The following is a 23850-nucleotide window of genomic DNA, read 5'->3' on the forward strand; positions in this document are numbered from 1 at the left end:
AATGAAAGTACCAGTTAATATAAAAGTACCAGTTAGACTTTGATAGTCATGAATGTGTAATCTCTAGGGTAGTCACATAAAGAATACTAAAAGAATATATAACTTCCACACTAGTAAAGAAGGAACTTTTTTTAATTGTTTAAAAAGAAGGAATAATTTTTTAAAAATAAGCTATCTAAAAGAAGGCAAGAAAGGGGGAGAGAGAAGCATTATAAGTGACAAATAGGAACCACTTAGTGAGATGGTAGGTTTATACCCAAATATGCCAGTAATTCCATTAAGTATAAATGAATTGAGTACTCTAATAGGCAGATATTGTCAGGTAAGACATAAAAATGAAACATAATTATGGGTTCTTTATGAGACACATCTAAAACATAAGGACATAGAATGCAAATAACAGTATGGGAAAAAATATAATATGTAAACAATAACCCAAAGAAGATTGGTGTTTCTTTGTTAATATCAGATAAAGAACACATCAAGGCAAAAAGTTTTACTAGAAGTGAAGAGAGGCTCTAAATAATAATGACACAGCAGCAGCTCTGTCTTTGTATATGCCAATTTGAGCTCAAAAAACACAAAGTAAAAACTTATAAAATTTCAAGAAAAACAGATAAATCCACAATCCCTGGAGATTTTTGCACACTGAACACCCCACCACCAGCACCATACACACACACATGTAATCTTCTAATGACATAGAATGGTGCTTTCCAGACTTTAGTACACATAAGAAGAATGATCAGGAGAGTTTGTTGTAATACAGATTCTGAGGTCCTGTTCCTGGAAGTTCTCATTCTAAGGGTCTATGATGGGGCCTGGTGATTTGCAGCTCACAAGTGATGCTGATGCAATGGTTACAGAACCTCACTTTGAGTAGCACAGATACAGAAAATCTGAATACCATGATTAGCAAACAACCTAATGGATCGATATAGAACAGTATACTCAACAACTACAAAATGCATGTTCTTTTTAAGTTCTTGCAGAACATTTTTGAAAGTTAACTGCAGTCTGGGCCATAAAGTACATCCCAACAAATTTTAAATTTAATACAGAATATGTTTTCTGAGCACAATGGAATTAAACTATAACTCAATAACAGAAGATGACTAGAAATTCCCGTTTGAAAATAAAACAATATATTTCTTAATATTCTCATGGGCTAATGAGACCACAGTGAAAATGGCAAAATATTTTATCTGAATGATCATGAAAATACACTTATCAAAATTCATGGGATGAGGCTAAATCCATGCTTAAAAGGAAATGAATAGCTTTAAATATATATCATATATATAGTATGGTTTTATGTAGATACAATTAGTATATACTTATATATTTATCATGTATAATATATGGGTATATATAGTGTGTATGTATGTTTTCTATACGTATATAAAGTGGGGAGGCTGAGAATCAGTGAGTTAAGGATCCATCTAAAAGTATTGAGGGACACTAAAACCAAAAATGTGGAAGGAAGGAATAATGAAGATAAGTGCAGAGATTAATAAAATTCTTAAAAACCATATACTAGAGCTCAACAAAACCAAAAGTTGTTTCTTTCAAAAGCCTCCCTTCTGCCTCAGACTCTTAGTCGTACTCCCCAAAAGTAATTAGCAGGGTCCTAGATATTCTTTGTAATATTTCTTAATATACATGTTCTTTTCAGATATTCATTCTGAACCATACTGTATGCACTGCCTCTTTCCTTCCTTCTTCCCTTCCTTCCTCCCTCTCTCTTTCTTTTAACATCTTTGTGCCTCAGTTTTCTCATCCATAAAATAAGGGAAGTAATAGAACCCGCCTTATTGCATTGTTATGCAGATATGATTAGTTAATATGTATTGCGTGGTTTGAATAGTACTTAGCACTTAAGCCCTATATAGGGGTGCCTGGGTGGCTCAGTCAGTTAAGCATCTGCCTTCTGCTCAAGTCATGATTGTGGGTTCCTGGGATCGAGCCCCAAGTTTGTCCATTGTCCATCAGTCTCCCTGCTCAGCAAGGAGCCTGTAGCCTGCTTTTCCCTCTCCCTGTGCCCTTCCCCCTCACTCATGCTCTTTCAAAATAAATAAATAAAATCTTTAAAAAAAAGAAAAAAAGAAAAAAAGAGGAAGCCCTGTATAAATGTCACAACTGTTGTAATTACAAGAGGACATACGGTCCTGCACAGAATGACTGTGAGGGTAAGCCTGGATTTGGGAGGTTATAGGTGATGGTCAGGGACTGCTTTGGGGGAACACAGTGTCTGCCAGGCACTCTTTATATGTGTGTGGAATGAATGATCTGGCCAGTGATGAGTCAACAGGTTAAATCATTGGCAGAGTCAGCCAGCAGCCTGGGCTGGGGACTTGTCCTTCAAATCTCAGAGCTCAGAAGCAGAAGGGGATAAAAGACCTAATTGGGTTACCCCCACTAGGATCTCATCATCAGGTGACTGGCTCAGAGATAAAGGGAGAGAAGTTTTGAAGGAGTGTTATTGATTTCTTTTTCTCCTTTCTTGACTTTCTAAAATTAGATATTTAGACCATTGCTCTGCAAGTACACTAGATTGTTTACCAAAACTGAGTTTCGTTACTTACATTCTATTTGAGAAGTAGTACTATCATTTTGTATTTTGAGAAATCGGCACTTTTAACTCCAGCTGACCATACATCCGGTATAGGAAGGTGGAGAGAAGTCACTCAGACCAGTCTACCACTGTTAAGTTGCACTGTGACCTCGAGCAAATTATTTACCCTGAAGTCTCCATTTTTCAACCTGTAAGATTAGAATGGCGATCATGTATTTAGAGGTTGGAGGGCTAAATAAGATTGTATATGTAAAATGCCTAGTACAGGGCCTGGTATATCATGAGTGCTCAATAAATGCTAATTTGTCCATTCACTAGAGTGTTCCTGCTGGTTATGTGGTGCCTAGAAAGCCTTGTCAAGGTTCCAGAAGAAAGGGGAAAGAGGCTCTAGGCAAACCAGTGTGCTAGCAGCCTCGAGCCCCTAGTTTTTCACAGGCTCCATAAAGGTGAGAGCCAGAGAGGGGCCATGGTTGTGAGTGAGTGGCGAGTAGGGTTGTGTCTACATTCTTAGTCTCTAAATAGATCTACCCTCGGTGTATTCTTTATTCTAAAAATGCATGTGATTCATTTTCAGTGAGAAATAATTACATATGTTGAAAGGTTTTCGAGGATAGGTATTACCATTTTAAATATATTCAGTGAAATCTTCTGGATTCTTAAAAAGCAAAGAGAACTGGGGTGTGTACTTAGTCGGGAGTGGTGGTTGAATAAATATGGATTTCCAGGAGGTTAAAGGCTTGGCTATAGGGGTTCTTCACACATGACACTGAATACATTTGGTGTTTTCTATTACATGAAACTTAGCTGGACAAAATATCTAGTTCACTGTTGTTTAAAAAGTGCTCTTGATTCTTAATCTGGAGGTGCTGGTGTGTTCGCTGGGAGACGGCCCTACCTTTCCGTGGAGCTGGGGGGAGGCACTCTCCAGCTACGTGTCAGTATTTCAAAACCTGCCAGGCTTTCCGTGGCATCTATTCAGCTGCACACCTAACACATTTTTATTTTTTTTTTAATGAGAGAAGTAATTTTAAAGAAAAGAATCTTTAGCTGAAAACATCATCTGTGGCAATTTAGAACCACCCTGAAGCACGTGTTTTAGGGAGATGAACGGTGTCATCTGTTCTCTGTGTACTATGGCCGCGAGGCTGACGTTTTATATACTTTTGCAGATGAGCCTCTTTGTGAATGTCGTGAGCAGTTATCAGTCTATCATATGCACAGAGTAGAAAGGGCCAAGCCAAACTGTAAGGGTGTCAGTACATTATGGCGATAAAATTTTTCACATCCTCAAATTAAAAAAAAAAAAATACAGTACTTGACAAGTGAATCTGTTTTAGATTATTTCAGATACTATGGAAACTGAATTTCTGTTTGTTCATTTCTCCCATTAGAAGTGGGTTGTGTTTCAGAAGTTGGTTTTCAAGTCATTTGTTAGGAGTTTGGAACTTACTTCCTAAAAAGAAAAAAATAATGGCTTGGATTTGTGGGCTAGCCCACATTTGAACCCTAATGGAGCCAGAATACGTTGTACTCACAAGGTAGAATATTGCTCTTGTAGCCCTAGCCACTTAATACAATGGAAAAGAGATAAAATGGAGTAAACAGTTTCTGCAGAGTGCTAAGAAAAAACAGGTCTTATTAGATAAGGCATAGGAGGAAAGGGACAAGAAAGATTGTGTAACCTCAGGCAAGTTATAGAAATTTTCTGACGTCAGTTTTTAAGTCCGTGAAACTGGGTCTTTGTGGGGCTAAATGAGATAATGCAGGTAATAATGAACTCTCCATAATGACTGCTGCTATAAATATACGTACAAAGAGGAACCAAACCCTGTTTCCTACAGATTCTCGGTCCAGTGCATTGTCTTGCATGTGGCTATGTTGGGACAGGAGTGAGGAGAGATGAGGAAGTTCAGGCACTGTTGTCAGCTCTTTGTGGGTGACCTTGGCCCGGAGGTGTGTGGCGGACAATAGCTTCCGGTCTGGGTGTTACCCACCTCTAGTAGGAAGCTTATTACACTCCGTTATGCAAGGGGGCACCCCTTTTTCCTTCTCTCACCGCTGCCTCTTCCCTGTTGTCAGTTCCCCCTCCTCCTCCAGCACTGGGAGCGGGGACTGGCTCTCCCAGAATCCAACGTTCCTGTGAAAAGGTACCCTGATCTTAGTGACTACAGGGAGCAAGCAAAGCCCACAGAGGGTTTGTTGTTATGGCTTCTTTTTAAAAAAAGGGAAAGGTAGCATTTTGGAGGGTTCCTAGTACATCCCAGGCACAGTCCTGGGCATTTTAACATGTTTTCTCATTTAATTTTCCTGACAGCCCCCTTAGGAGTGGGTGTGGTTATTCCATCTTGCAGGCCAGGAAGGGAGAACCTCAGACAGCACGAAGAAGGTAGCACAGCTAGGAAATCACCGAGCAGGGACTCACCCAGGTCTGGCTGGCTGTCAGGCCCTCGCTCCAGCTGCCCTCTGGGTTCTCAAGGGAATGCACACATATGGTTATCTACGGTGAGTCCAGCCGTTCTGTCCTTATATAAACTTGACTGTGCACCCTTGGGAAGGAGAGGAGTGGAAGGAGATTTAGCTTATTAACACCATTAACTTTAAAAATTGAACAGTATCTGGCTCCCATCCCTCATTTCAAATCGAATCACGTAATGGGGATGAAAACATATTGATTAGGGAAAAACTATTTATTAGAGGTAAAAATTGTTTACCATGTAAATATGCTACATGTTCCATTATACACGACTTGGCATTTCAACATTTCATAATCTGCTGCATTTAATTAGGCACAGTACATAAAGTATGCATCACAAGTAAACAGGGGAAACACAATGGCAAATTTTTCTAAGATTTGTGCTTCATAAATTTTCAGTTTTCTAATCTCAGTAATGATGTTTTAGTGTCAGCTGCTGCTTTTCCAAACAAATGCTGATCCTCTGCCTAATGTGTTTTATGCAAGGAAGCAAAACTAAGGATGAACTCTGAAGTTCTGCATTTCTGCTTCTTCAAGATTAAGTCTTTAAGTAATAATTTTTCTCTTTTATTTAACGTTGTTGTTAAAATGATAAATGTAGTGATAGAATATGAAATAGATACAATTAATGCTAACTAATTAATAAACTGGCTTACAGTGACTGTACAGACATTGTAGATGGTTTAGCTGCATAATTTGAACATGGAGTTTTCAAAGCAGTCTGGGAAATTTTAACAGCTTGAGATTTACAAAAAGTGTCTGATTTTAATTATTTCAAGAATTCTCAGATCTGCCAAGCTTATCCTCCTGATAGAATACAGGAATGGGACTGTCGATTTCTGTGATTGTGTAGGCCAGCACAGGGCCTGGTGTACTTCTGGAGATTGTTAAATGACTTCTAAACAATATTTTAAAGAGGGAGATTGGTTCCTTTTTTCACTGTAAAGTACATTTCTCTAATTAAAAAAAAAAAAAACAGTATCTGCTTATCTGAAATCAATTTGGGTAATATTTGAAAACACATAGAAATGACTTATAAATCCACTCTAAAAGATAATCACATTCTGAGTGGTGTGTGGATCCTAATATTTTTTTCCTGTACATATGCGTGTGTGTGTGTGTGTACATTAGCACATATGTGAGTATTTTTACCCCCCAAATCTCATGTCATATGAAAGAAAAAAAAATGCCCTTTGCTCCTTTTTATAATATATTGTGAATATTTCCCCATGTCAATAAATATTCTTCCTCAACATGATTTTTAATCAATGATGATATCCCATTATACAGGTGTGCTATAAATCTACTTTTTTCCCCTAGTGTAAATAGGACTGTAGTGAATCCCTTTACAGATATACCTCTAAATATTTCCTCAAGGTAATGTCTTAGTAATGCTGATTCAAAGGGTCTATGCAACCCTATTCAAAGGGTTGGCTTACTCTCCAGAAAGATTATGCTAAATATTAATTTAACTATGTCTATCTCTTTAGGTTTCCTTCTTTAATCAGACTGTTTTTGATTTCCTGAAGCTGACAAATTCGTTCTTGGTCTAGCTCCAAAAGGTCATGGTGACACATGAAAGTGGTTGCCTGAATGAGCCCCACTTTTATAGCCAGAGGTCTTTAGTAAGCACACCCCATCAGGGCTTTGCACTGTACTCACACAGAAAAGTGGAAGTGAAACCAGAGTTAGCCTGTTCACCTAAGACAACCGTCTTGAACTTGGTTATATACATGGTCCGTAAGTGCCTGAAGGTACTAGGGCCTGGTGACCAGCTTTCCTTATACATGTATAAACTTTTTCTGAAAGTCCATGAGCCTCAGAAGGCGGCTGTGGTGGAAGCTTTGTGTGGGGTTTTCCCCTCTTCCACTTTCTCACTTGCCATTTTTCCACTTTGATGAAAGGAAATCTCCCACCTTATATGATGGCCCATTGCCCCAAAGGGTGAGACCCTCTCTGGTCCCCACTAAGGGATTGTATAAAATACTGGTGATAACCGAACCACCTTCAATCAGTGCTTTATAACCCTGTACCCCTCTCATTAAGAAATATATGTGTGATATTTAAAAAAAAAAAAAAAAACAACTACTCTACTTTTGATGGTTAAAACAAGTTCTTTTATTATTTTTTTTCAAAGATTATTTATTTATTTATTTGACAGAGAGACATCACAAGTAGGCAGAGAGGCAGGCAGAGAGAGCGAGAGAGGAGGAAGCAGGCTCCCTGCCGAGCAGAGAGCCCGATGCGGGACTCGATCCCAGGACTCTGAGATCATGACCTGAGCCGAAGGTAGCGGATTAACCCACTGAGCCACCCAGGTGCCCCAACAAGTTCTTTTATTTATTGGAATAAGTCTTTGTATTGCTTTGATCATTACTAATTGTAATGATAGCCTAATCCAGAAAGATGTATTAAACATGTAGATCCTTATAATATAGGAAATAAAACAATTTTCAATTTCCATTTTTTTGTAGAGCATAAATATATTTTGTATTAGGAGACTATGGAAGGGAAATGTAATGGAAATACACTTCTGAGAACAAAAGAGAACGCAAACTTTCTGACTGTTCAAGAAAAGCAAGTTTATGTATTTTTTGAAATGGATTGTGGGTATCAAATTGCTTTGCTATTTAAATTTGGTTGGATAACTGTATAAACTTATAATGAAAAATTGTAGATACCAACTTCAGAAATGTGCAAAGGACAAAATATGTGTAAGCGGGTACCTGATTATTCAAAATTTCTTTAGGGAATATTCCAGCAAAAATGTGTGCCATCCACTGACACAGGACAGGTACCTTGCTGGGAAGGCTGCCTCGCCTGGCCTCAGGTGTCCTCACCTGAACCCATTCCCCACTGGACTTCCTAGAAATCTCACACTCATCCTTTGTCTTCCCTCCACTACTTCTCCACCTAGTGAGGCCCTGCGGAAGGGAGCTGTGAGATGGCTTGCAGGGCGCCTCTTTAGGCTTTCCCCTGGCAACAACACTCTCCCTTGTCCTGGACCATAGCCAGAACCCAGATCCTGCTGCCCCTGCCTTTACGCACACCCACCCCTTGGTCCCTGTGCCTAAGTGCCCCTTGCTGTGCCTCATTCTCCCCAGTGGGAATGGCCCTCTCTTGTTAGTCCTCCCCTCCAAAGTCCCTTCTTTCAGAGACAGCTGAGTGTGTGATCACCACCATCTTGCATTTTTATGAATTATTTTGAGCGTCTTGCATTGTTATATCATCAGATTGCAAATTCTAGGCAGGTAGAGGTACATGTTTATTTGTTCTTTTATCTCCTCATGCCACAAAGTACAGTATTGACCATAACAGATACTCAGTAAACATCCCAACTGATATTAAAAAGGAAAAAGCAGATGGGGAGTCCTGGTGTTGAAACCTGGAACTATGACACTTTGCTGTCTGATTCTGGGCGACCTGTGTAGTCTGGGTCTCTTGTTCCTTGGTTGGTATAGCATGGGAGATAGCAAGGGGTAGTAGTCATCAGATCACTGCCATGGGCCAAGTCATTAACATACCCAAAATTCTATGGCTTGTCTTTTTTTAGATTCCACATATAAAAATATTTGACCTTTTAAAGTGATTGGCAGTCTGCTGCTGGATTGAGTTAGGGAAACGCATGGCTCTAGTAAACAGTGAGACCGGAAGTGTTTCTGGCCACTTCTTGGCCTTGCAGAGGGGCCCCGGAAAATCAGCAGCCTGCAGAATGTTCCCTACTCATTTCCCCAATTGTCAGAGGCTCACAGTCTAGGAGCTGTGACCATGAATAGAAGGAGGCATGTACTTGTATTTTTATTCTCTCTCTTTTTTTTGGTCATTTTTAATTGGTCTTAAAATCTCACCTGGCCCCTTGCCTTCTGCACAGTCCAGAGTCATGAATCCTTGATACATGGCTCAAAAGAGAAGCACGGGACAGCATATTCCCTTTCTCTCCACCAATTTCCTGCCTGCGTTTCTGTTCTGGAACCAACACACAGACCATTCCAGCTCCGAGACGGCGCAGGCTCTGCTCTGCTCACTGTCCCATGTGTACGGCCTGGTTCCACGGTGAGAACCGTGTAGGAGGGATGCATGTGATCCGTGGCTTTTGGTGCTTCTTACAGGGTGAGGGTGGAGATTTCATTTGCAACTAATTGTACCCATCTGGTTTTAAAGGTGACAGAAATTCCTGAACTTAGGTGTCGATTCGTGCATTAATTACACTGATCTTAGTTGCGGCAGCCTGTTCTTAATGGCTGATGGCCGCAGTACCCAAATCTGTGATCTCAGAATGTGACGTGCATATTTTAATTTGAGAAATAGTTTAACATTTTTAGATATTCATTTAGATGTGGTTATGCAGGTTAAACATAACGTATGATCACTGCTTCTTTCATTGCTTCCAATTAAACCTTGCTTGTTAGTTTAACCTCTAGGTAATCCCATCAAACAATTGGTGTCAAGGAAACACTGCCCACAGTAGCTTTGGATGAGTGGCCATTAATTTTAATTGCCTTGATATTAAAGATTAAGAAGTATTGGGACTAGCAGAATAGAAACGATCTGATGTCAAGCAAATCCACTTGCTAAAGCTTCCCCAGGCTGCTGGTGATATTAAAATTTTACTGTGAGAATTAAATAAACCTTTATTAGTGATGACTGTTGTTTGATTGGTCCAGGGGTATGCATAAACACGGGATTCTTGCGTATCTGGAGATGAGACCCTTCCGTGGTACAGAGATACCTCAATTATGAAACTGTTAATAAAGCTGTAATCTGATTTTCCAGGCTAGCTTTCATTAATGTATTATAGCTTCTCTGATTGTCAAGGTAATATTAACTACAAAGTACAGAATCCAACAGAGAATTGTTTAGAGAAGGAGAATTCTAAGATGGGCCTTTGTTGCTAAATTCAGAGTTGGGGAATTTTCATTAATTATACTTAAGAAATGCCATATTCCCTCTCAGCCAGGAATATCTCCCTTTGCACTGTAGATATATTCAATATTTAACTCTTTCAAAGGCCTGCTGGTCTTATTCAGACAAACTAGAGGGACATATGTTGAAGGAGCTTTTTGAGAACGGGCTCTGTCGTTCTGTCTCCTGAGCTGAGAATGTGCTTGTGAAACATGAGGTAGGGTCTGAGGGAACTCGCTTTAACGAGCATAATCAGAACGGATACCTTTATGGTCCTTTTTCAATTTTGAGTCAAAACTTTTGTTTTTAGAGTCCTAGAATTCTGGTATGGGACTGGATCCTAAGAGTCACTGAGGCTAACTTCTGCTGCAGAAATCCCTTCCAGAGCATCTGTCTCCGTGTTCTTGGAGGCCTGGGCTCCATGTCAGCATCATCTCTGGTTTCTCCTTCTCCCTTCACCTCTTCAGCTGGTCCTTGGCAAATTCCGCCAATGCCTCCCCCGTGATAGCTGCCCTCTCCATGACTATTGCTCTGCCTGGTTCCGGTCCCCATTGCCTCCTCACCTGTACACTCTCCTGGCTTTTCCTCCCCCTGCCACATCCTATTTGATGCTCATGTGCTCCTGCCCCAAGCATATGGGGCTCAAAGAAGGGAGGGCAAAGAAGGCCAATGGCCTAGTGGGGTTCAGTCTCCCGGGGCTGTTTGAGAACCTGATATTATCACCATCGAGGTGTTAGAACTAAGGATGATGATAAGAAGTGAGAGTGAACGAGATCTTAGTTCCTAATAGAGAACTGAATATCCGTTAGAATCGTCCAACAGTGGAATCAGGGACTTTGTGAGATAGGAAGTACCCTGTCTCTAGAGGTGGAGATGCTGTAAACACAAGAGAAAACAGAAGGAGGTGCAGGTTTAGAGGACACATGAATTGCATTTTAGACCTCTTCAGTTGGAGATTGTCACAAAACATTTATATGTTAACATTTTACAATCAAGAATCGAAATTCTTCATACAAGTTAGGCCTAGAGATGGAAATCTGGGGGCCATCCATACAGAGACAATGATTGAAATCATTAATATGGATAAAATTGCTCAAGGAGAAGAGAAAAGAGTCGAGTTTTGGCCAAGAGCTTAGTTGTGGAGAACACACACACACAGCGTATCAGACACTGCTGAAAGATCAAAGAAGGAGAGAGAAAAGGCCATTGGATTTGGGATAGGTGCTGTATAACCACCTCCGTCAGCCACCCAGGCCAGGGATGCCAAGGCTCTGCGTAATGCTTGGCGCATAGGAGGTAGTTATTGAATGATAGTTCTTATAACCACTACTATTTGATACGAAGGCAGGAAGTGACATATACAGTCCATAAAGGGTGTGGGGAGGGGGAGGAATAATAGTGGAACAGAAGCAGCTAGGAAGTCCTGATCTCTAGCATATTTACTTCCTGATGCGTTTTGGCTCATTTCTGTCTGACGAACCTATGCTCATGGTTGCCACAGGAATCCTAGCAAGTGTGCCTGCCTGTGTATGTGTGCGCTCCCCAGTATGAGACAGCATGCGAGCAGAACCAAGGCCAACATTGTCTTCCTCACATGGCTTCCTTGCCAGGGTTCTCTGGCTCCTTCTGGAAGGATGAGTGCCATAGGTTGAAGAATGAGAGTTCTATTTCCAAGGCAATTAAACTCTTGGCAGAGAAGGTCAATAAGCATGCCCACTGGTGTAAGTTGGGTTGGAGGGCTCCTACGACTCCTTATTTTTCCTCAGGGCCTCTGCATCACTGTTCAGAATAAAACAGTGACCCACCCAGCCTGATACCACAGCAGTATGCCCCTTTAGCGGATTATTAAGAAATTATTAAAGAGTATTTTTAAACTGTTACTTTAGCAAAAGGGAGCTCAGAGCCTTTTATGTAGCAGGTGGGTTCCTTTTTATAACCTGCTGTGTGGGTTTTGTTGCTTTATCTAGCTCAGTTATAGGTGCCTGAACACGTCACGTAACTATGAGCAATGAGTCTTGGGCTGAAGTTTTGCTGTCAGTGAAATGTGATGAAATCTTCCTGTCGCCAAGTTCCTCTTTAGAAAGCTCTTCAAGGGGCACCTGGGTGGCTCAGTGGGTTAAGCCTCTGCCTTCAGCTCAGGTCATGATCTCAGGGTCCTGGGATCGAGCCCCGCATTGGGCTCTCTGCTCAGCAGTAAGCCTGCTTCTTCCTCTCTCTGCCTGCCTCTCTGCCTACTTGTGACCTCTCTCTCTCTCTGTGTCAAATGAATAAATAAAGTCTTTTAAAAAAAAGAAAGAAAGAAAGAAAGAAAGCTCTTCCACTTGCATGGGCTGACGTCATAAGTAGTGTGTAAAAGACACAAGTATATTCCACCTGATGAAGTCAGAGCTGCTCCCCTGTATTTGCATTTGACCTTATTGGAATTACTTGAATTTCAAGTTGTGACCTTCTCATGTGGTAACTGGCCGAGCTTGAGCAGCCATCTTGGCAGACACACAGAACCTTCTAAGACAGGAGACAAAGGGGTCGTTCATCCATTATTAATTGATGTTACTCTTTTCAGCAGACCAAACACGATTCTGCTGTCCAACTGCCAAAATCGTTCTGGACCCAAAAGCAAGAAGTCATTCCTTCACAAAAATTTGTTATTTACCTAACTTAACAAATGTTCCGTTTAGTTTTTTCAGCTCCTTTTTAGGGAGCCTGAACACTTAAATACTGATCGGTATATACCAACTGAATACTTTTTGTGAACAGTGCTCCTGTCCTTTTTAATGTGACTGTGGCTAACTCCAAGAAGTGGTGTTACTCTGAGTGTCAAGGTTTGCAGAAAGCAAAAGTGAACCTCGAAAACCATGGTGTAAGTTAAGAACTGAGTGTTTCCCAAGGTGTCCTCTTGGTATCCAATGGTTATTGCTGGAAGGTTGACCTCTCTTCCCCTTCACTTATGTCCGTGCAATTTGTAGGTATCCAACTGGTTTGGCAACAAACGAATCAGGTACAAGAAGAATATCGGCAAGTTTCAGGAAGAAGCCAACCTCTATGCCGCAAAGACTGCCGTGACGGCCGCACACGCAGTCGCCGCCGCCGTTCAGAACAACCAGACCAATTCGCCCACCACGCCAAATTCTGGTGCGTACTGGCCGCTCGCTCCCTACTTGGCTCGGGCAGCCTTGTGCCACAAAACGTGGTCCCACAGGCCAGGACACAGCAGCCCTACTGAGGACCCAGTGGAGTTATAAAGGAAGATTTATATTAAAACGAGGGCTTATTCTAGGGCCCGGCGAATAAGTGGATGGCCAGAGTCCATAAACCCACTGTTCCTAACAAGTGCTACTCGCTACTGGTAGATTCTGGAACCTTTATTTACACCTCATGGTGGTTTTTAATTCAGCAGTTATGCGGAGTGCTATCACTAATAAATATTTTAACTATATTCTTCCATGTATCATTTTAAGGTCCGTAGTGGTTTGTCAAAGAATGAAGGAGATAGCAGAAGTGGGAAGGTGACCTGGTGCTGTGCGTAATGAAGCTAAAATGTTGGGGTACAGCTGTGCTTCCTACCTAACACAGCTGCAGACTCCAGCCTGCTGCCCTTCTTGGCATTTCTTTAGCATCTGTGCTGACTTGGTAGGTGATGAGCCGTGAGGGGTGCAGTGCCTCTTACACGGATGCAGTGTCCGCAATATCGTGGTACATTTGGGCCACATTTTACGTGACGTTCGTGATGGAGTTAGAAACATCTATACATGACAGGGAACTTGGGTAACCGTGATCGGTGTGCAGCCAGTCCAGGCAGATGGACTTGGGGAGCAATTCAAGGCACTTTTCTAAGGAGGTCTTTTAAATATATCTTTTAAAGTTCAGAAAGCGAAGGGTTATTATTTCTTTGTTTTGTTTTCTTTCTCCTGCCCTCTCCCCCATCACCTCCCTCGCCCCAGACCCCTTACCCCCTGTTCTTTTTAATGAAACATGAACAGATGAAATTTAGGTAGAAGGTATATGGCTAAGAAAGAGCTTCAGAAAAATGTTTTTTCTCCGCATGACTGTCCACCATGACAGTTTATGACGGTGAAGAACTCACTTAACGACCAAGTCCTAGAGAGAAATGCAAACAAGGGGGCGGCCTGGGGCCGGCTGCTGGGTGTTTTTCTATTTGCTTCCATCTCCTCTTTGTTTCTTATTTGGGCTTCCCCATTGGTAGGACTTTCCTAGCTGCAAAATGAACCGCAGGACCTACCTCTTTGGAGCTACCCTCCATCTTCTTAGATCCGGAAATGCTTTATGTTGTACACAACCTTTCCCTTCTGCACCTTTTCTCCTCTCCCTGCCTCTAGGTCTTTGAGGATTATGTGTGTAGCTCTCTGTTATTCAGCTACTTAACTCTTTCCTTTCCAGGTTCTTCTGGTTCTTTTAACCTCCCAAATTCTGGGGACATGTTCATGAACATGCAGAGTCTGAATGGGGATTCTTACCAAGGGTCCCAAGTCGGAGCCAATGTGCAATCACAGGTAGGAGAAATGCCCCAACTGGGGCCTTTCTGGCAGGGTAGGGTTTGGGCTCAAAACTCCATACTCTTCCCCCCGTGGAAGTGGTCTGCACATCCATGCAGAACCTGTGCTGGGTGCTTCCAAATGGGACCCATCTTCCCCACCATTTAATTTAACGAGAAGTCAGGTGAACAGTGACTTTTGATGATTCAAACCTGATAAACTTTGTGAATGCATTCGGCTCTGGCTTGAGCTCATGGAGAGGGTTGGGTGCATCTTACTTTTGTAACAACAGCAACAACAACAAATTGTGTGTGCCAGCGTATGTGTGGTTTAAAAATATATCACTCTTTAATTTCTGAAATTTTTAAAGTCAGAATTAAAAATACCCCTGAGTTCTTAAAGTATATTTTCTCATTCTCTTAATCGAGAGCAACTACTTGTGTGTGTGTGCTTGGGTGTGCAGCCTGTGCGTGCGTGTGTGCGCATGTGTGTGTGTGTGTGAGAGAGAGAGAGATCCAGTATACATATTTATAAGTAGTTTGCACCCATAGCCACGCACATTTCGTTGAAGATATAGACGGGAAGTTTGCATTTTCCATGTAGATGGAAAGTTTGCATTGCCACGAAGGTGTTATTGTTGGGCTGCCATGAAAAACAAAGATGTGTAAGTTTAAATATGCAAAGAATTGCTGAAATTCTGCCAGTCACATTTGATTGATAAATTTGTCTTTCATTGAAGATGCTAAACCCTCATGGCACACATAATTCAAATTGTTTCCTTTTGTAAATGATGATGTTTTAATAGATTTGGGATGATGAATTTTGTTTCGTCTCACTTCTAGGTGGATACCCTCCGTCATGTTATCAATCAGACGGGAGGCTACAGTGATGGTCTTGGAGGAAATTCACTGTACAGTCCACATAATTTAAATGTGAGTACCCTGGGGAACCAGATTCAAAGAGCTGTAGGAACAGCGTCAGGTAAACAGTGACTAATAAATAAATGAATGGCCATTTGACTTGGCTTCTCATCTTGTTCTCAGGTCGGGAAGGCAGCATTTTTGCTGCACTTTCATTTTATGAACACAAACACTTAATGTTACCCAGATGCCCTTAGAAGTCCTCACAAATGCTCCAAGTGGCGGCCGGCATTCTGTCACCAATAGGGAACTCAAATGTCGGCCCGTTAAGATGCCAGCTCCTACTGGCTGTGCTGTGTTCCAAGGAGATGGTGGAAAGCAGGTCATTTATCTTCAAATCAAGCAGCAGGAAACATTCCCACACAAAGCCCACATGAAGGGGCAGACTTGGAGGGCCCCAGACCAAACTAAACAAAAAATTCTGTTCTTAAGAACAAGCTGGCTGCATTGTCGATGTGGGATAGAAGACTTGTTCGGCACTCTTAGTGGCACTTTTAGTGGCCTCTTTTTTTTTTTTTTTTTTCATTATGGAGGAAATCATTTTAGCTTGTGTAACCAATTCACCGAAATTTTACTTTTACCCTATACCGACATAGATGGAAAATGGCAGAACGCGCAGGTCTGGAAAGGGTGCCAGGGTAGGGAGGTGGTCCTTGGGCATCAGGCTGGAGCTGGGGCGGGCAGGAGCGGACAGAACCTGGGATTCCAGACTTCAGGAGGAAACGAACTGCGCAAAGCATGGTGGTAGAGTCAGGAGGAAAGTGGACAAAATTCTCCCTTTTTAGGGCCTTCGCTTGCTGTGAAAGTAAATATTAATGATTGAAAAAGTGATTGAGGATGTTCAATTGTAAAGGGAAGAAAGGACCATTAAATACTCAAATCTTTTACATTTGAAATGTCAAATCTTTCTTTTTGGGTTTATAAATAACTCATAATAACCCACAACAAACCATATAAAAAGCCTTTTAGTTGCATTTCTCCTTTTTCATTTAAGTGTTTTGAAATGCTTCAGAGAATGTGCGATATCCTTATCAACATGATAAAATATGAAACTGTGATTGCCTGCAGCATTTTAGAGACATGAATTCCATCTTCACTGATGAGGCTTGATAAGGCGCTGTTGTATAATACACTGCATAATCTCAAACCACCAGAGGAAGGATTAATTTATTTTGAAAAAAAGAATGCTTGCTGACAACCTCTCCTCCAGCTGCCACGCTGGGTAAAAATATTGTACATTTGTTGTTTATAAATTTGGATAAAAGAGGAATGATGTTTACTTCAGATGGAATATCTTCAGACTTGTATCTGTGTAAGAGTTTTTCTTTTTCTAAGTAGATTTTCATACCTGAGGGGCAAAAACGGCTTACCGTTTAGATAGAGAAGAGGATGGCTTAGAGTCCCACCAATACACGTGCGCGTGTCACCGTCCAGCCGGCACAACCGAGGCTTCAGAAACGCGTCGCCTTGGAGTTACCTTGTTCCTGGCTGGAATCTGATAGGCCTCCAGCCCGGCAAATCCTTTTCCCTTTGGCTCTGCTCCTTTCTTTTTTTTTTTTTTTTTTTTTTTTTTTTAAAGATTTTATTTATTTATTTGAAAGACGGAGATCACAAGTAGGCAGAGAGGCAGGCAGAGAGAGAGAGAGAGGGAAGCAGGCTTCCTGCGGAGCAGGGAGCCCGATGCGGGGCTCGATCCCAGGACCCTGAGATCATGACCCGAGCCAAAGGCAGCAGCCCAAACCACTGAGCCACCCAGGCGCCCCTTTCTGCCTCGTTGTTTGCCCCTCCCCTCCCTTTCTCTTGGGCCTGGAGGCAGGAAAGGTGCCTTCTGTGCAGCAGGGTGCAATCAGAAGACAGGGCGCTCTCCAAGAACAGTGACCCTGGGAGAAAGGCGCGGGACCACTGAGCACAGGGCTCACCCAGAAGCCGGCCGCAGGCTGGGCGGGGACCCCGGGGGGAGTTCTCTCCGGGCCCAGTGGCACAGGCCTCAAAGAAGCCTTTTTAGGTGAACTCAAGGAAGAAGGCGCGGACGGAGGCGAAAGAAGCAGGGGGGCCTCGTGACCCACCCAACACTGGCGCGGGAGGTCCGGGTCTGGGGACAGCACCGCGGGAGGCGGGTCTGAGCCGCAGGCACTGGGTGGCAGCCCGCTCCCGCTCGCCGCCTTCTCTCCGGAAAGGCCCGCCCCGTCACTTCCACTCAGTGTTCCCCAACTCACGAGCCCAGCACCTCCCTCTTCTTGACTGACATAAAAATATGTAGCGACAAGCTGTCTGCCACAGCAGAAATCTGATCAGACATTGATTTCAGCAATTGCCTCTATGGGCCGAGACAGAAGGCGAATTTGTTTCTGAGCACTGTTACGGCGACGCAGGTCCGAGGCAGGAAGGGCCAGCGGCACGTGAGCAGCCGTAGCAACCTCCCGGAGAGGCGCTCCAGTTAGAGATAATTGGAATACAGATTTGAATAGTGGGCCCCTCCGCAGTTCATGCATTTTCATTCCGGAAGATGCTATTTGGAGGGAAATTCTGGCCTTCATTTTCCAAGGGTTACAGTAGCTGGCTGTCAGGCGTGCGTGGCAAGGGGAGGGGGGCAACTTCTCTATGGAAACGAGGATTAAGTGGGGCTGAAGTTTATACTTCGTGGAGCCCAAGGTCTGGTGGAGGCACCGCTTCGAGCTTCTCCACTGCTCTCTTGCGAAAAGATGTCTCTCCGAGTCACTTTATTTTTTACAGCCAATCAGAGGCCAAGCCGCACGCCCGCTTGAGGCTCGCCGAGGCCCTCCTTCAGTGAGCTGATTTATTGCCAAGACTTTACTTGGTGGGATGGATTTGTTTTACATGCATTTAATCCCACTTTAACACATGCTTCAAACTCCTGCCAAAGTGGGTTTAGAAAATACATTTTGCTAATGTAGCTTTGCTCTCACGTTGTCATCTGGGTATTTGAAATTGGGGAGGAGAATTAATCTGGAGACGTGCACCCGTTGAACTGTGTTTCTCCTTTCAGGCTAATGGAGGCTGGCAGGACGCAACAACTCCATCTTCTGTGACTTCCCCTACAGAAGGCCCAGGAAGTGTGCACTCGGATACCTCTAACTAATTTCCGGCAACACTTTTCCCTGAGCTGACATGCCTTGATAAGTGCATTCAGAGCAATAGGAGGAAAAGGAAAGCGTTTTTGTAGCCCACCGTCTACAGCTTTACTGTAAAACCTTGTCTTATTAGAGAACTTGGTAAATCAGTTTTTTAAGGAATCATAATCATTTGTATTTATACTTAAAAACACACAATGTTAAAAAAGCACTTTATCCAATTAGGCCAAGATTTAACATTGTTGACAGTCCTGTAGCTATTTTATCATAATTTATTATCGATATTTTACATTAATGGTCTCACAGTTGCCAATTACTTGGCCTTAAGGGTAAAAAGTACAATATATGCTAAACCTCAATCGTTAAAGCAGATGCAAAGATTCACCTCACCTAAATTGACTTTCTCGCATATTTCCATCGCAGACTTTGATTGTCTTTCTTTCATATCGCTAATGGGGTTGGAATAAAGGAGCTGTTTGGCTATCTCTGTTAACGGTTTGTTTAAGAATCTTCCTGGTCACGTTTGTGTTTCGATCTCTTATGTTATAATTAGATCAGAGACTGGTAGCATCTTTTCTCTCTCTGGAAGCACCAGTGCCCAGAGTCTGCTCGGTAATTAAATTATGGATCCAGATTGTTCTGGGGGATGAAGATGCTTGCTGCTGATAGAGGTGAACACGAGATCTGTCTGGGGTTGTACGGTGTGCGCTGGGTGCTGCACGGGCTTGTCAAGGTTTGCTCCGTCCTCTGGGCATCGGCAAGGGCCCTGCTCTCTGGAGTGTTGTATATAGTGTAGCAAAAGAGTATTTATACATCTCACCAATCAAAACACAGCTTGATTACCTCATGCGAACTCATACAAACCAATAGAATTTCAACATGTTCTGTAGCTTAGAGTGCTCACTTACTACCTCTGAACAATACTCACGCTGTAGTTCGTCTCTTTCTTACCTTTTTGCATCTTGTAATTAACTCTTTGTTTCCCTTCATAAAATGTAATTGTACATTGTAATCTTTTAAAAGAAAAAAAAAAAAATCAGGGTTGCATTTGCAACCTTTAAAAAACCGAGAGTGGAAACATTGGGTCTTCAATGAACACGGGATCAGTAGAACTGTTGTAAATACTGAGAAAGCATTTTGAATGTCCTTCATCTTGTTACTAATCCATGCAAAAAAGAAAAAAAGAAAAAAAAAGCGGCGCCGATCGTGATGCATTCGGAGTCCAGTATTCGGTACCGTACACTTGACCCTGCGCGCTGGGGCCCCTCTCCTTCCTCTCTTTTTGTATTGTATGCGATTCTGAAACTGATTGAGTCATGAAAATAATTTGTGGCGGTGATTCTAATGTATTAAAAATGTTTCGTGTTCCTTTCTAACTGGATTACACCCTGGATTGAAAAAGTCTTCCTCGTGGTAGCTCTATGTAGTTTCAAACATGAATAAACTTTTTGCTTTCATGATTAAATGTTGCAATGTCTTAACTCCACCGCCATGGGAGCGGGCCAGGGAGTGTCAAGCTGCCCCGGTCACCGAGGGACTTGGAAATGACGGGGAAACAGGGACTGGAGGACGAGCCCTTGCCGACCAACGGCTCTCTCTGGCTCTCCTGACCGGCTCCTGGACCGCTGTGGCATGTCCTCCCCTGATCCCTGCGTTTTAAGAATGCCCCAAGGAAGCTCTTGGTCCCACTGACAGAGATTAGGAAAGTAAAGCTCATTAAAGTTACGCGAATGCCGCAAAGTCACAGAGTTGGGACAACAAGGGGCCACACTTTGAACCCAGGAGCTCACATTCTCCTGACCTGACGATGCCCCTGGCACTTGTTTGATGGAAAGACCTTTTCTGTCACTTATTAAAAGAATAACCAGTCTCGTCACCTTCACTTCATTTCCGGGCTTCCGTGAGATACCAGTTAAGAACAAGTAAGAGTTCCTCCGATACGAGTGAGCCTCAGATAGCTACTGAAAAAAGACCCCAAAGCTTCGCACCCTCTCTAAGTATACCCTTTAAAATTCTAGACTGATGAAATGTTAGACCAACAAGAAAGACTTTACTTAGATTAAGCATTGTTTTTGTTTTACTAAAATAGCCAGAAGTCCCATATATCTACATACACCTCTGTCGCGAATATCTAAATCTTTACCGTAAAAGAAGTGGAGAGCAGGTAATTGGCCTGTTTACTATATCTCAAGGAAATTGACTCACAGGAAATCAGATTAATGTTAATCAGCTGCAGCAAATTGTCTATGATAAATACAACTTTTACTATTTCAGTTGGTAGAGCCAAGCAAAACAAGGTCTAGGGCCACCGTTCCCATTAATCTTGAGGCAGTTATACCGCGAGAGTAAACTTTACAAAATAGATCGCCCTCCAAAGCTGTCCTTCACGTGGGCTCTCAGCCTGCCTGTAGGAATCTCTCCTGTGGCTAAGTAGTTATTTGCATGATTCAATTAGCTTATGGGTCAGGCTTTCTTATCTTTGTACATAAAACAATCTCCAGGCTATGTGGTTTTGCAAAAATATCCTGTGGAAATCTGACACTTGTGCACGCAAATACGTCTTCTTTAATATCCAGAAACACACACTTCCTAAGAAGTGTATCTCAGCTTTCATGTCAGGCCAGCCGGTTGAGAGAGGCACATATCAGCGCTTGTCGGAGGTTCTCGAGCAGATGAACGGCCCTTGAAGGAAGATCGGTGAGCCTGAGGCTTTCTTCTGAGGAGGCCTGGATTAAGATCCCAGTCTCTTTCCCACGTCCTGGGTAGGGAACCCTCACGTTTCCTCTCTGCTCTTCTCTAGGGGGACAGAAGCATCCTCACCTCATAGGGAAGGAAACTGGGGCATGGCGTGGGCCCCAAGCTGCTTATGTTTCACTCCAGATTGGGTGAAATATATTCATCTCATGGATTTTCATCAGATCACCTTTTCTTGGTCAAGCAATGGGTTAAGGGTTGGACCCAGAGATGAATGAAATCAGGCCCCAGCCCTTGAGAAGCCAAGACCCTGGGCCTGGGCCTGGTTCAGATAGCAAACACTCATGCAGGTATTGGAAAGGTTGGTGGATTTCTGAACCCCAAGAGTCGAGAAATGAGGATCCCACAACCCATTCACAAGATCAAAGGAAATAAGAGCCATCAGTCACAGAAACTCACACCCCATGAGAGGCTAAGGGGCCTGTCCATGCATATAATACAGTCAGATGCACACGGGCACAGGTGGGCTCAGGGGCGCCTACATGTGTGTTCGAGAGTTTCTGGAGCCTAAATGAGCAGCTAATGTGGCACAAGGATCAGCCCCGTGCACAGCTGCGCATGAGCAGTGTGGCCGTGCAGACTAGGTTAGAACTACCCTGTAACCCCGCACTGGGCAGCAGCCTGTGCCGTTCCCTAGCCAGAAGCGGAGGCAGGAGAGGCAGTGTTCCAGAGCAACGCCCTTCTGGTGTGGACGAGTCTCCCACGCGCAGTGGTGTTTTACGTGTGAAATGTGCGTTGGTGCCAGGAGCAAGGTGCCTTCTTGGGGCTGACAGCTGCGATTTCTTGAGCACCTCCTGCGGACCAGCCCTGGGCCAGGTGCTTTCTGTATAGCATCTTATTTAATGCCCACAGAGCCCCACGTGCTCGGACTCTGAGACTCCAAGAGGTAACACCACCTGTCCATGATCTCCCACAGAGCTGGAGGTGGCCCCTCCCAGCAGCCACTTGCTGGACTGAAGAGGGGCTCCTGTGCACCTGGGCCACCAACCCGGGCCACCGTTCCCTTCTGGGGGACAAGGAGAGTCATCCCCCGTCACCCATCAGAGCTTGCAAGTGTCCCACCCATGCCTCTATTGCCCAGGCCACCTGAGTATGTGTGCCCTGCAGTGCATACAAGATGTGTGTCTCAGGCTCCGTGTGGTCCTGTCCATGTCTACGGGTCACAGGGTTGGGCACAAGGGACAGGAAGAGCCACGTATTGGGGCTTGGCCGGGCCTGGCACCGTAACTAATGGAGGCAAGTGGACTTGGGAGGGCAGCTGTCATGATGAATGAGAAGAGCTGAGCACAGAGCCTGGGGCACGTGTCCTGCATGTACTTTGTTACGGGCAGAGTCCGACCTGGGCCCCGTGGGTGAGTGCAGGCCCCAGGCGCTGTGCCCTTAGTTCCAGCCCCTGGCCACTGTGCCCACTGCCCACCAGCCATTCAGTGTGAGCAGATCTCCAAGCCCACCCTGGCTCTGCCTCCTGACTCCTGGCTCTGCCTCCCGCCATCTGTGTGACCTTGGACATGGGATGTCACCTCTTGAGCCTGAGTTTCCTTGTTCTCTCTTCTTGGGACGTTGTTCCCCTACTGTGTCCCTGATGAATGCCCGTCCTTTAAGGCTGAACCCAGACCTCTGCGCCCTCTGACAGAGCCAGGCTCTGCAGCCCCTTCTAGACGTCCAGGTAGGGACCTCAGGAAGAGAGGATTAGGACACAGCATGGGGGTTAGAGGGGAAGCTTCAGGGAAGGGCAGACCAGGCCAGGGACAAGTCTGTGCAGAGAGCAGGGGGCACAGTGAGCAGAACTGTCAGAGAAGCCACAAGGATGCTTGCTCGCTGCCTCCCCAGGCTCACTCTCCAAACCCTCACAGCAGCCTCGTGAACACGACCTGTTATCACCTCCGCTTTATAGACACGGAAACTGAAGCCACTTGGCCAAAGACACACAGAGCCGGAACATGAGCCTGCGTGAGTCTGAAGCCAAAACTCCCATTTTTAATGCTTTGTGCCTGACTGGCTTATCAAAGTGTCTCTTTCTAACACAAAGGACAGTCACTGTTGGTGAGCCTGACTTGGGACCTGAGTAGAGACCTCCTCAGGCGTACCACCACCCCCATCAGAGCCATGGGCTCCTGTCCCCAGCAACTTGGGATCCCAGGGACACCTTCAGGAAGACTACTGAGTTCACAAGCCCCTCAGGACAACAAATGGCCAGCATTTCCTCCCCGCTGGACCTGGGGACCCAACCACCTCTCAGCTCCGAGACCTCCACTGTCACAGACTCAGCCGATATGCATGGAGCCTGCTTCCAGCTGCGTCCCTCCAGGTGCACTGCCAGGAGCTACACCTCACAGCCCAGCGGCTCCTGGCCCCGTCACAGGGACAGAAATGGGTGCCGGGGGGTTCAATGTGGCCCCATGACTAGGAAAGCCCCCTAGGGCTGAGCATCCATGAACATGGGCTCCGAGCGAAACTGCCTGTCATTGAGTCTGGCTCTGCCTCATACCGGCTGCGTGTCCTTGGGCAAGTTGTGCAACCTCCCTGTGCCTCAGTTTCCTTAGCTGTCAAGCACCTGCCTCCCAGCATTGACGGAAAGATGGAGCTGGCTGGTGCAGCAAAGGGCCCTGCAGGGACCAGAGGCCGTGGCCAGCTGTCCTTT

General features: G+C 44.1%; 1 protein-coding gene across 2 annotated transcripts in view; it reads left to right on the plus strand.

Annotated features, from left to right (window-relative positions):
• Positions 1-19920, plus strand: part of PBX3 (PBX homeobox 3) — a 214408-nt gene extending 194488 nt beyond the window's left edge. Inside the window, exons 6-9 of one of the 2 annotated variants that reach the window (XM_082695605.1) lie at positions 12917-13082; positions 14349-14461; positions 15286-15375; positions 18371-19920. In XM_082695605.1, the coding sequence (XP_082551731.1) occupies positions 12917-13082; positions 14349-14461; positions 15286-15375; positions 18371-18463 (462 nt within the window). In that variant the 3' untranslated portion in view covers positions 18464-19920. The remainder of the gene's footprint in view (positions 1-12916; positions 13083-14348; positions 14462-15285; positions 15376-18370) is intronic. The other variant, XM_082695606.1, reaches the window with a different exon arrangement.
• The last annotated feature ends 3930 nt before the right edge of the window (positions 19921-23850 follow it).

Source organism: Mustela nivalis, assembly GCF_964662115.1.
Source record: "Mustela nivalis genome assembly, chromosome: 13".
In the NCBI taxonomy this organism is placed as follows: Eukaryota; Metazoa; Chordata; class Mammalia; order Carnivora; family Mustelidae; genus Mustela; species Mustela nivalis.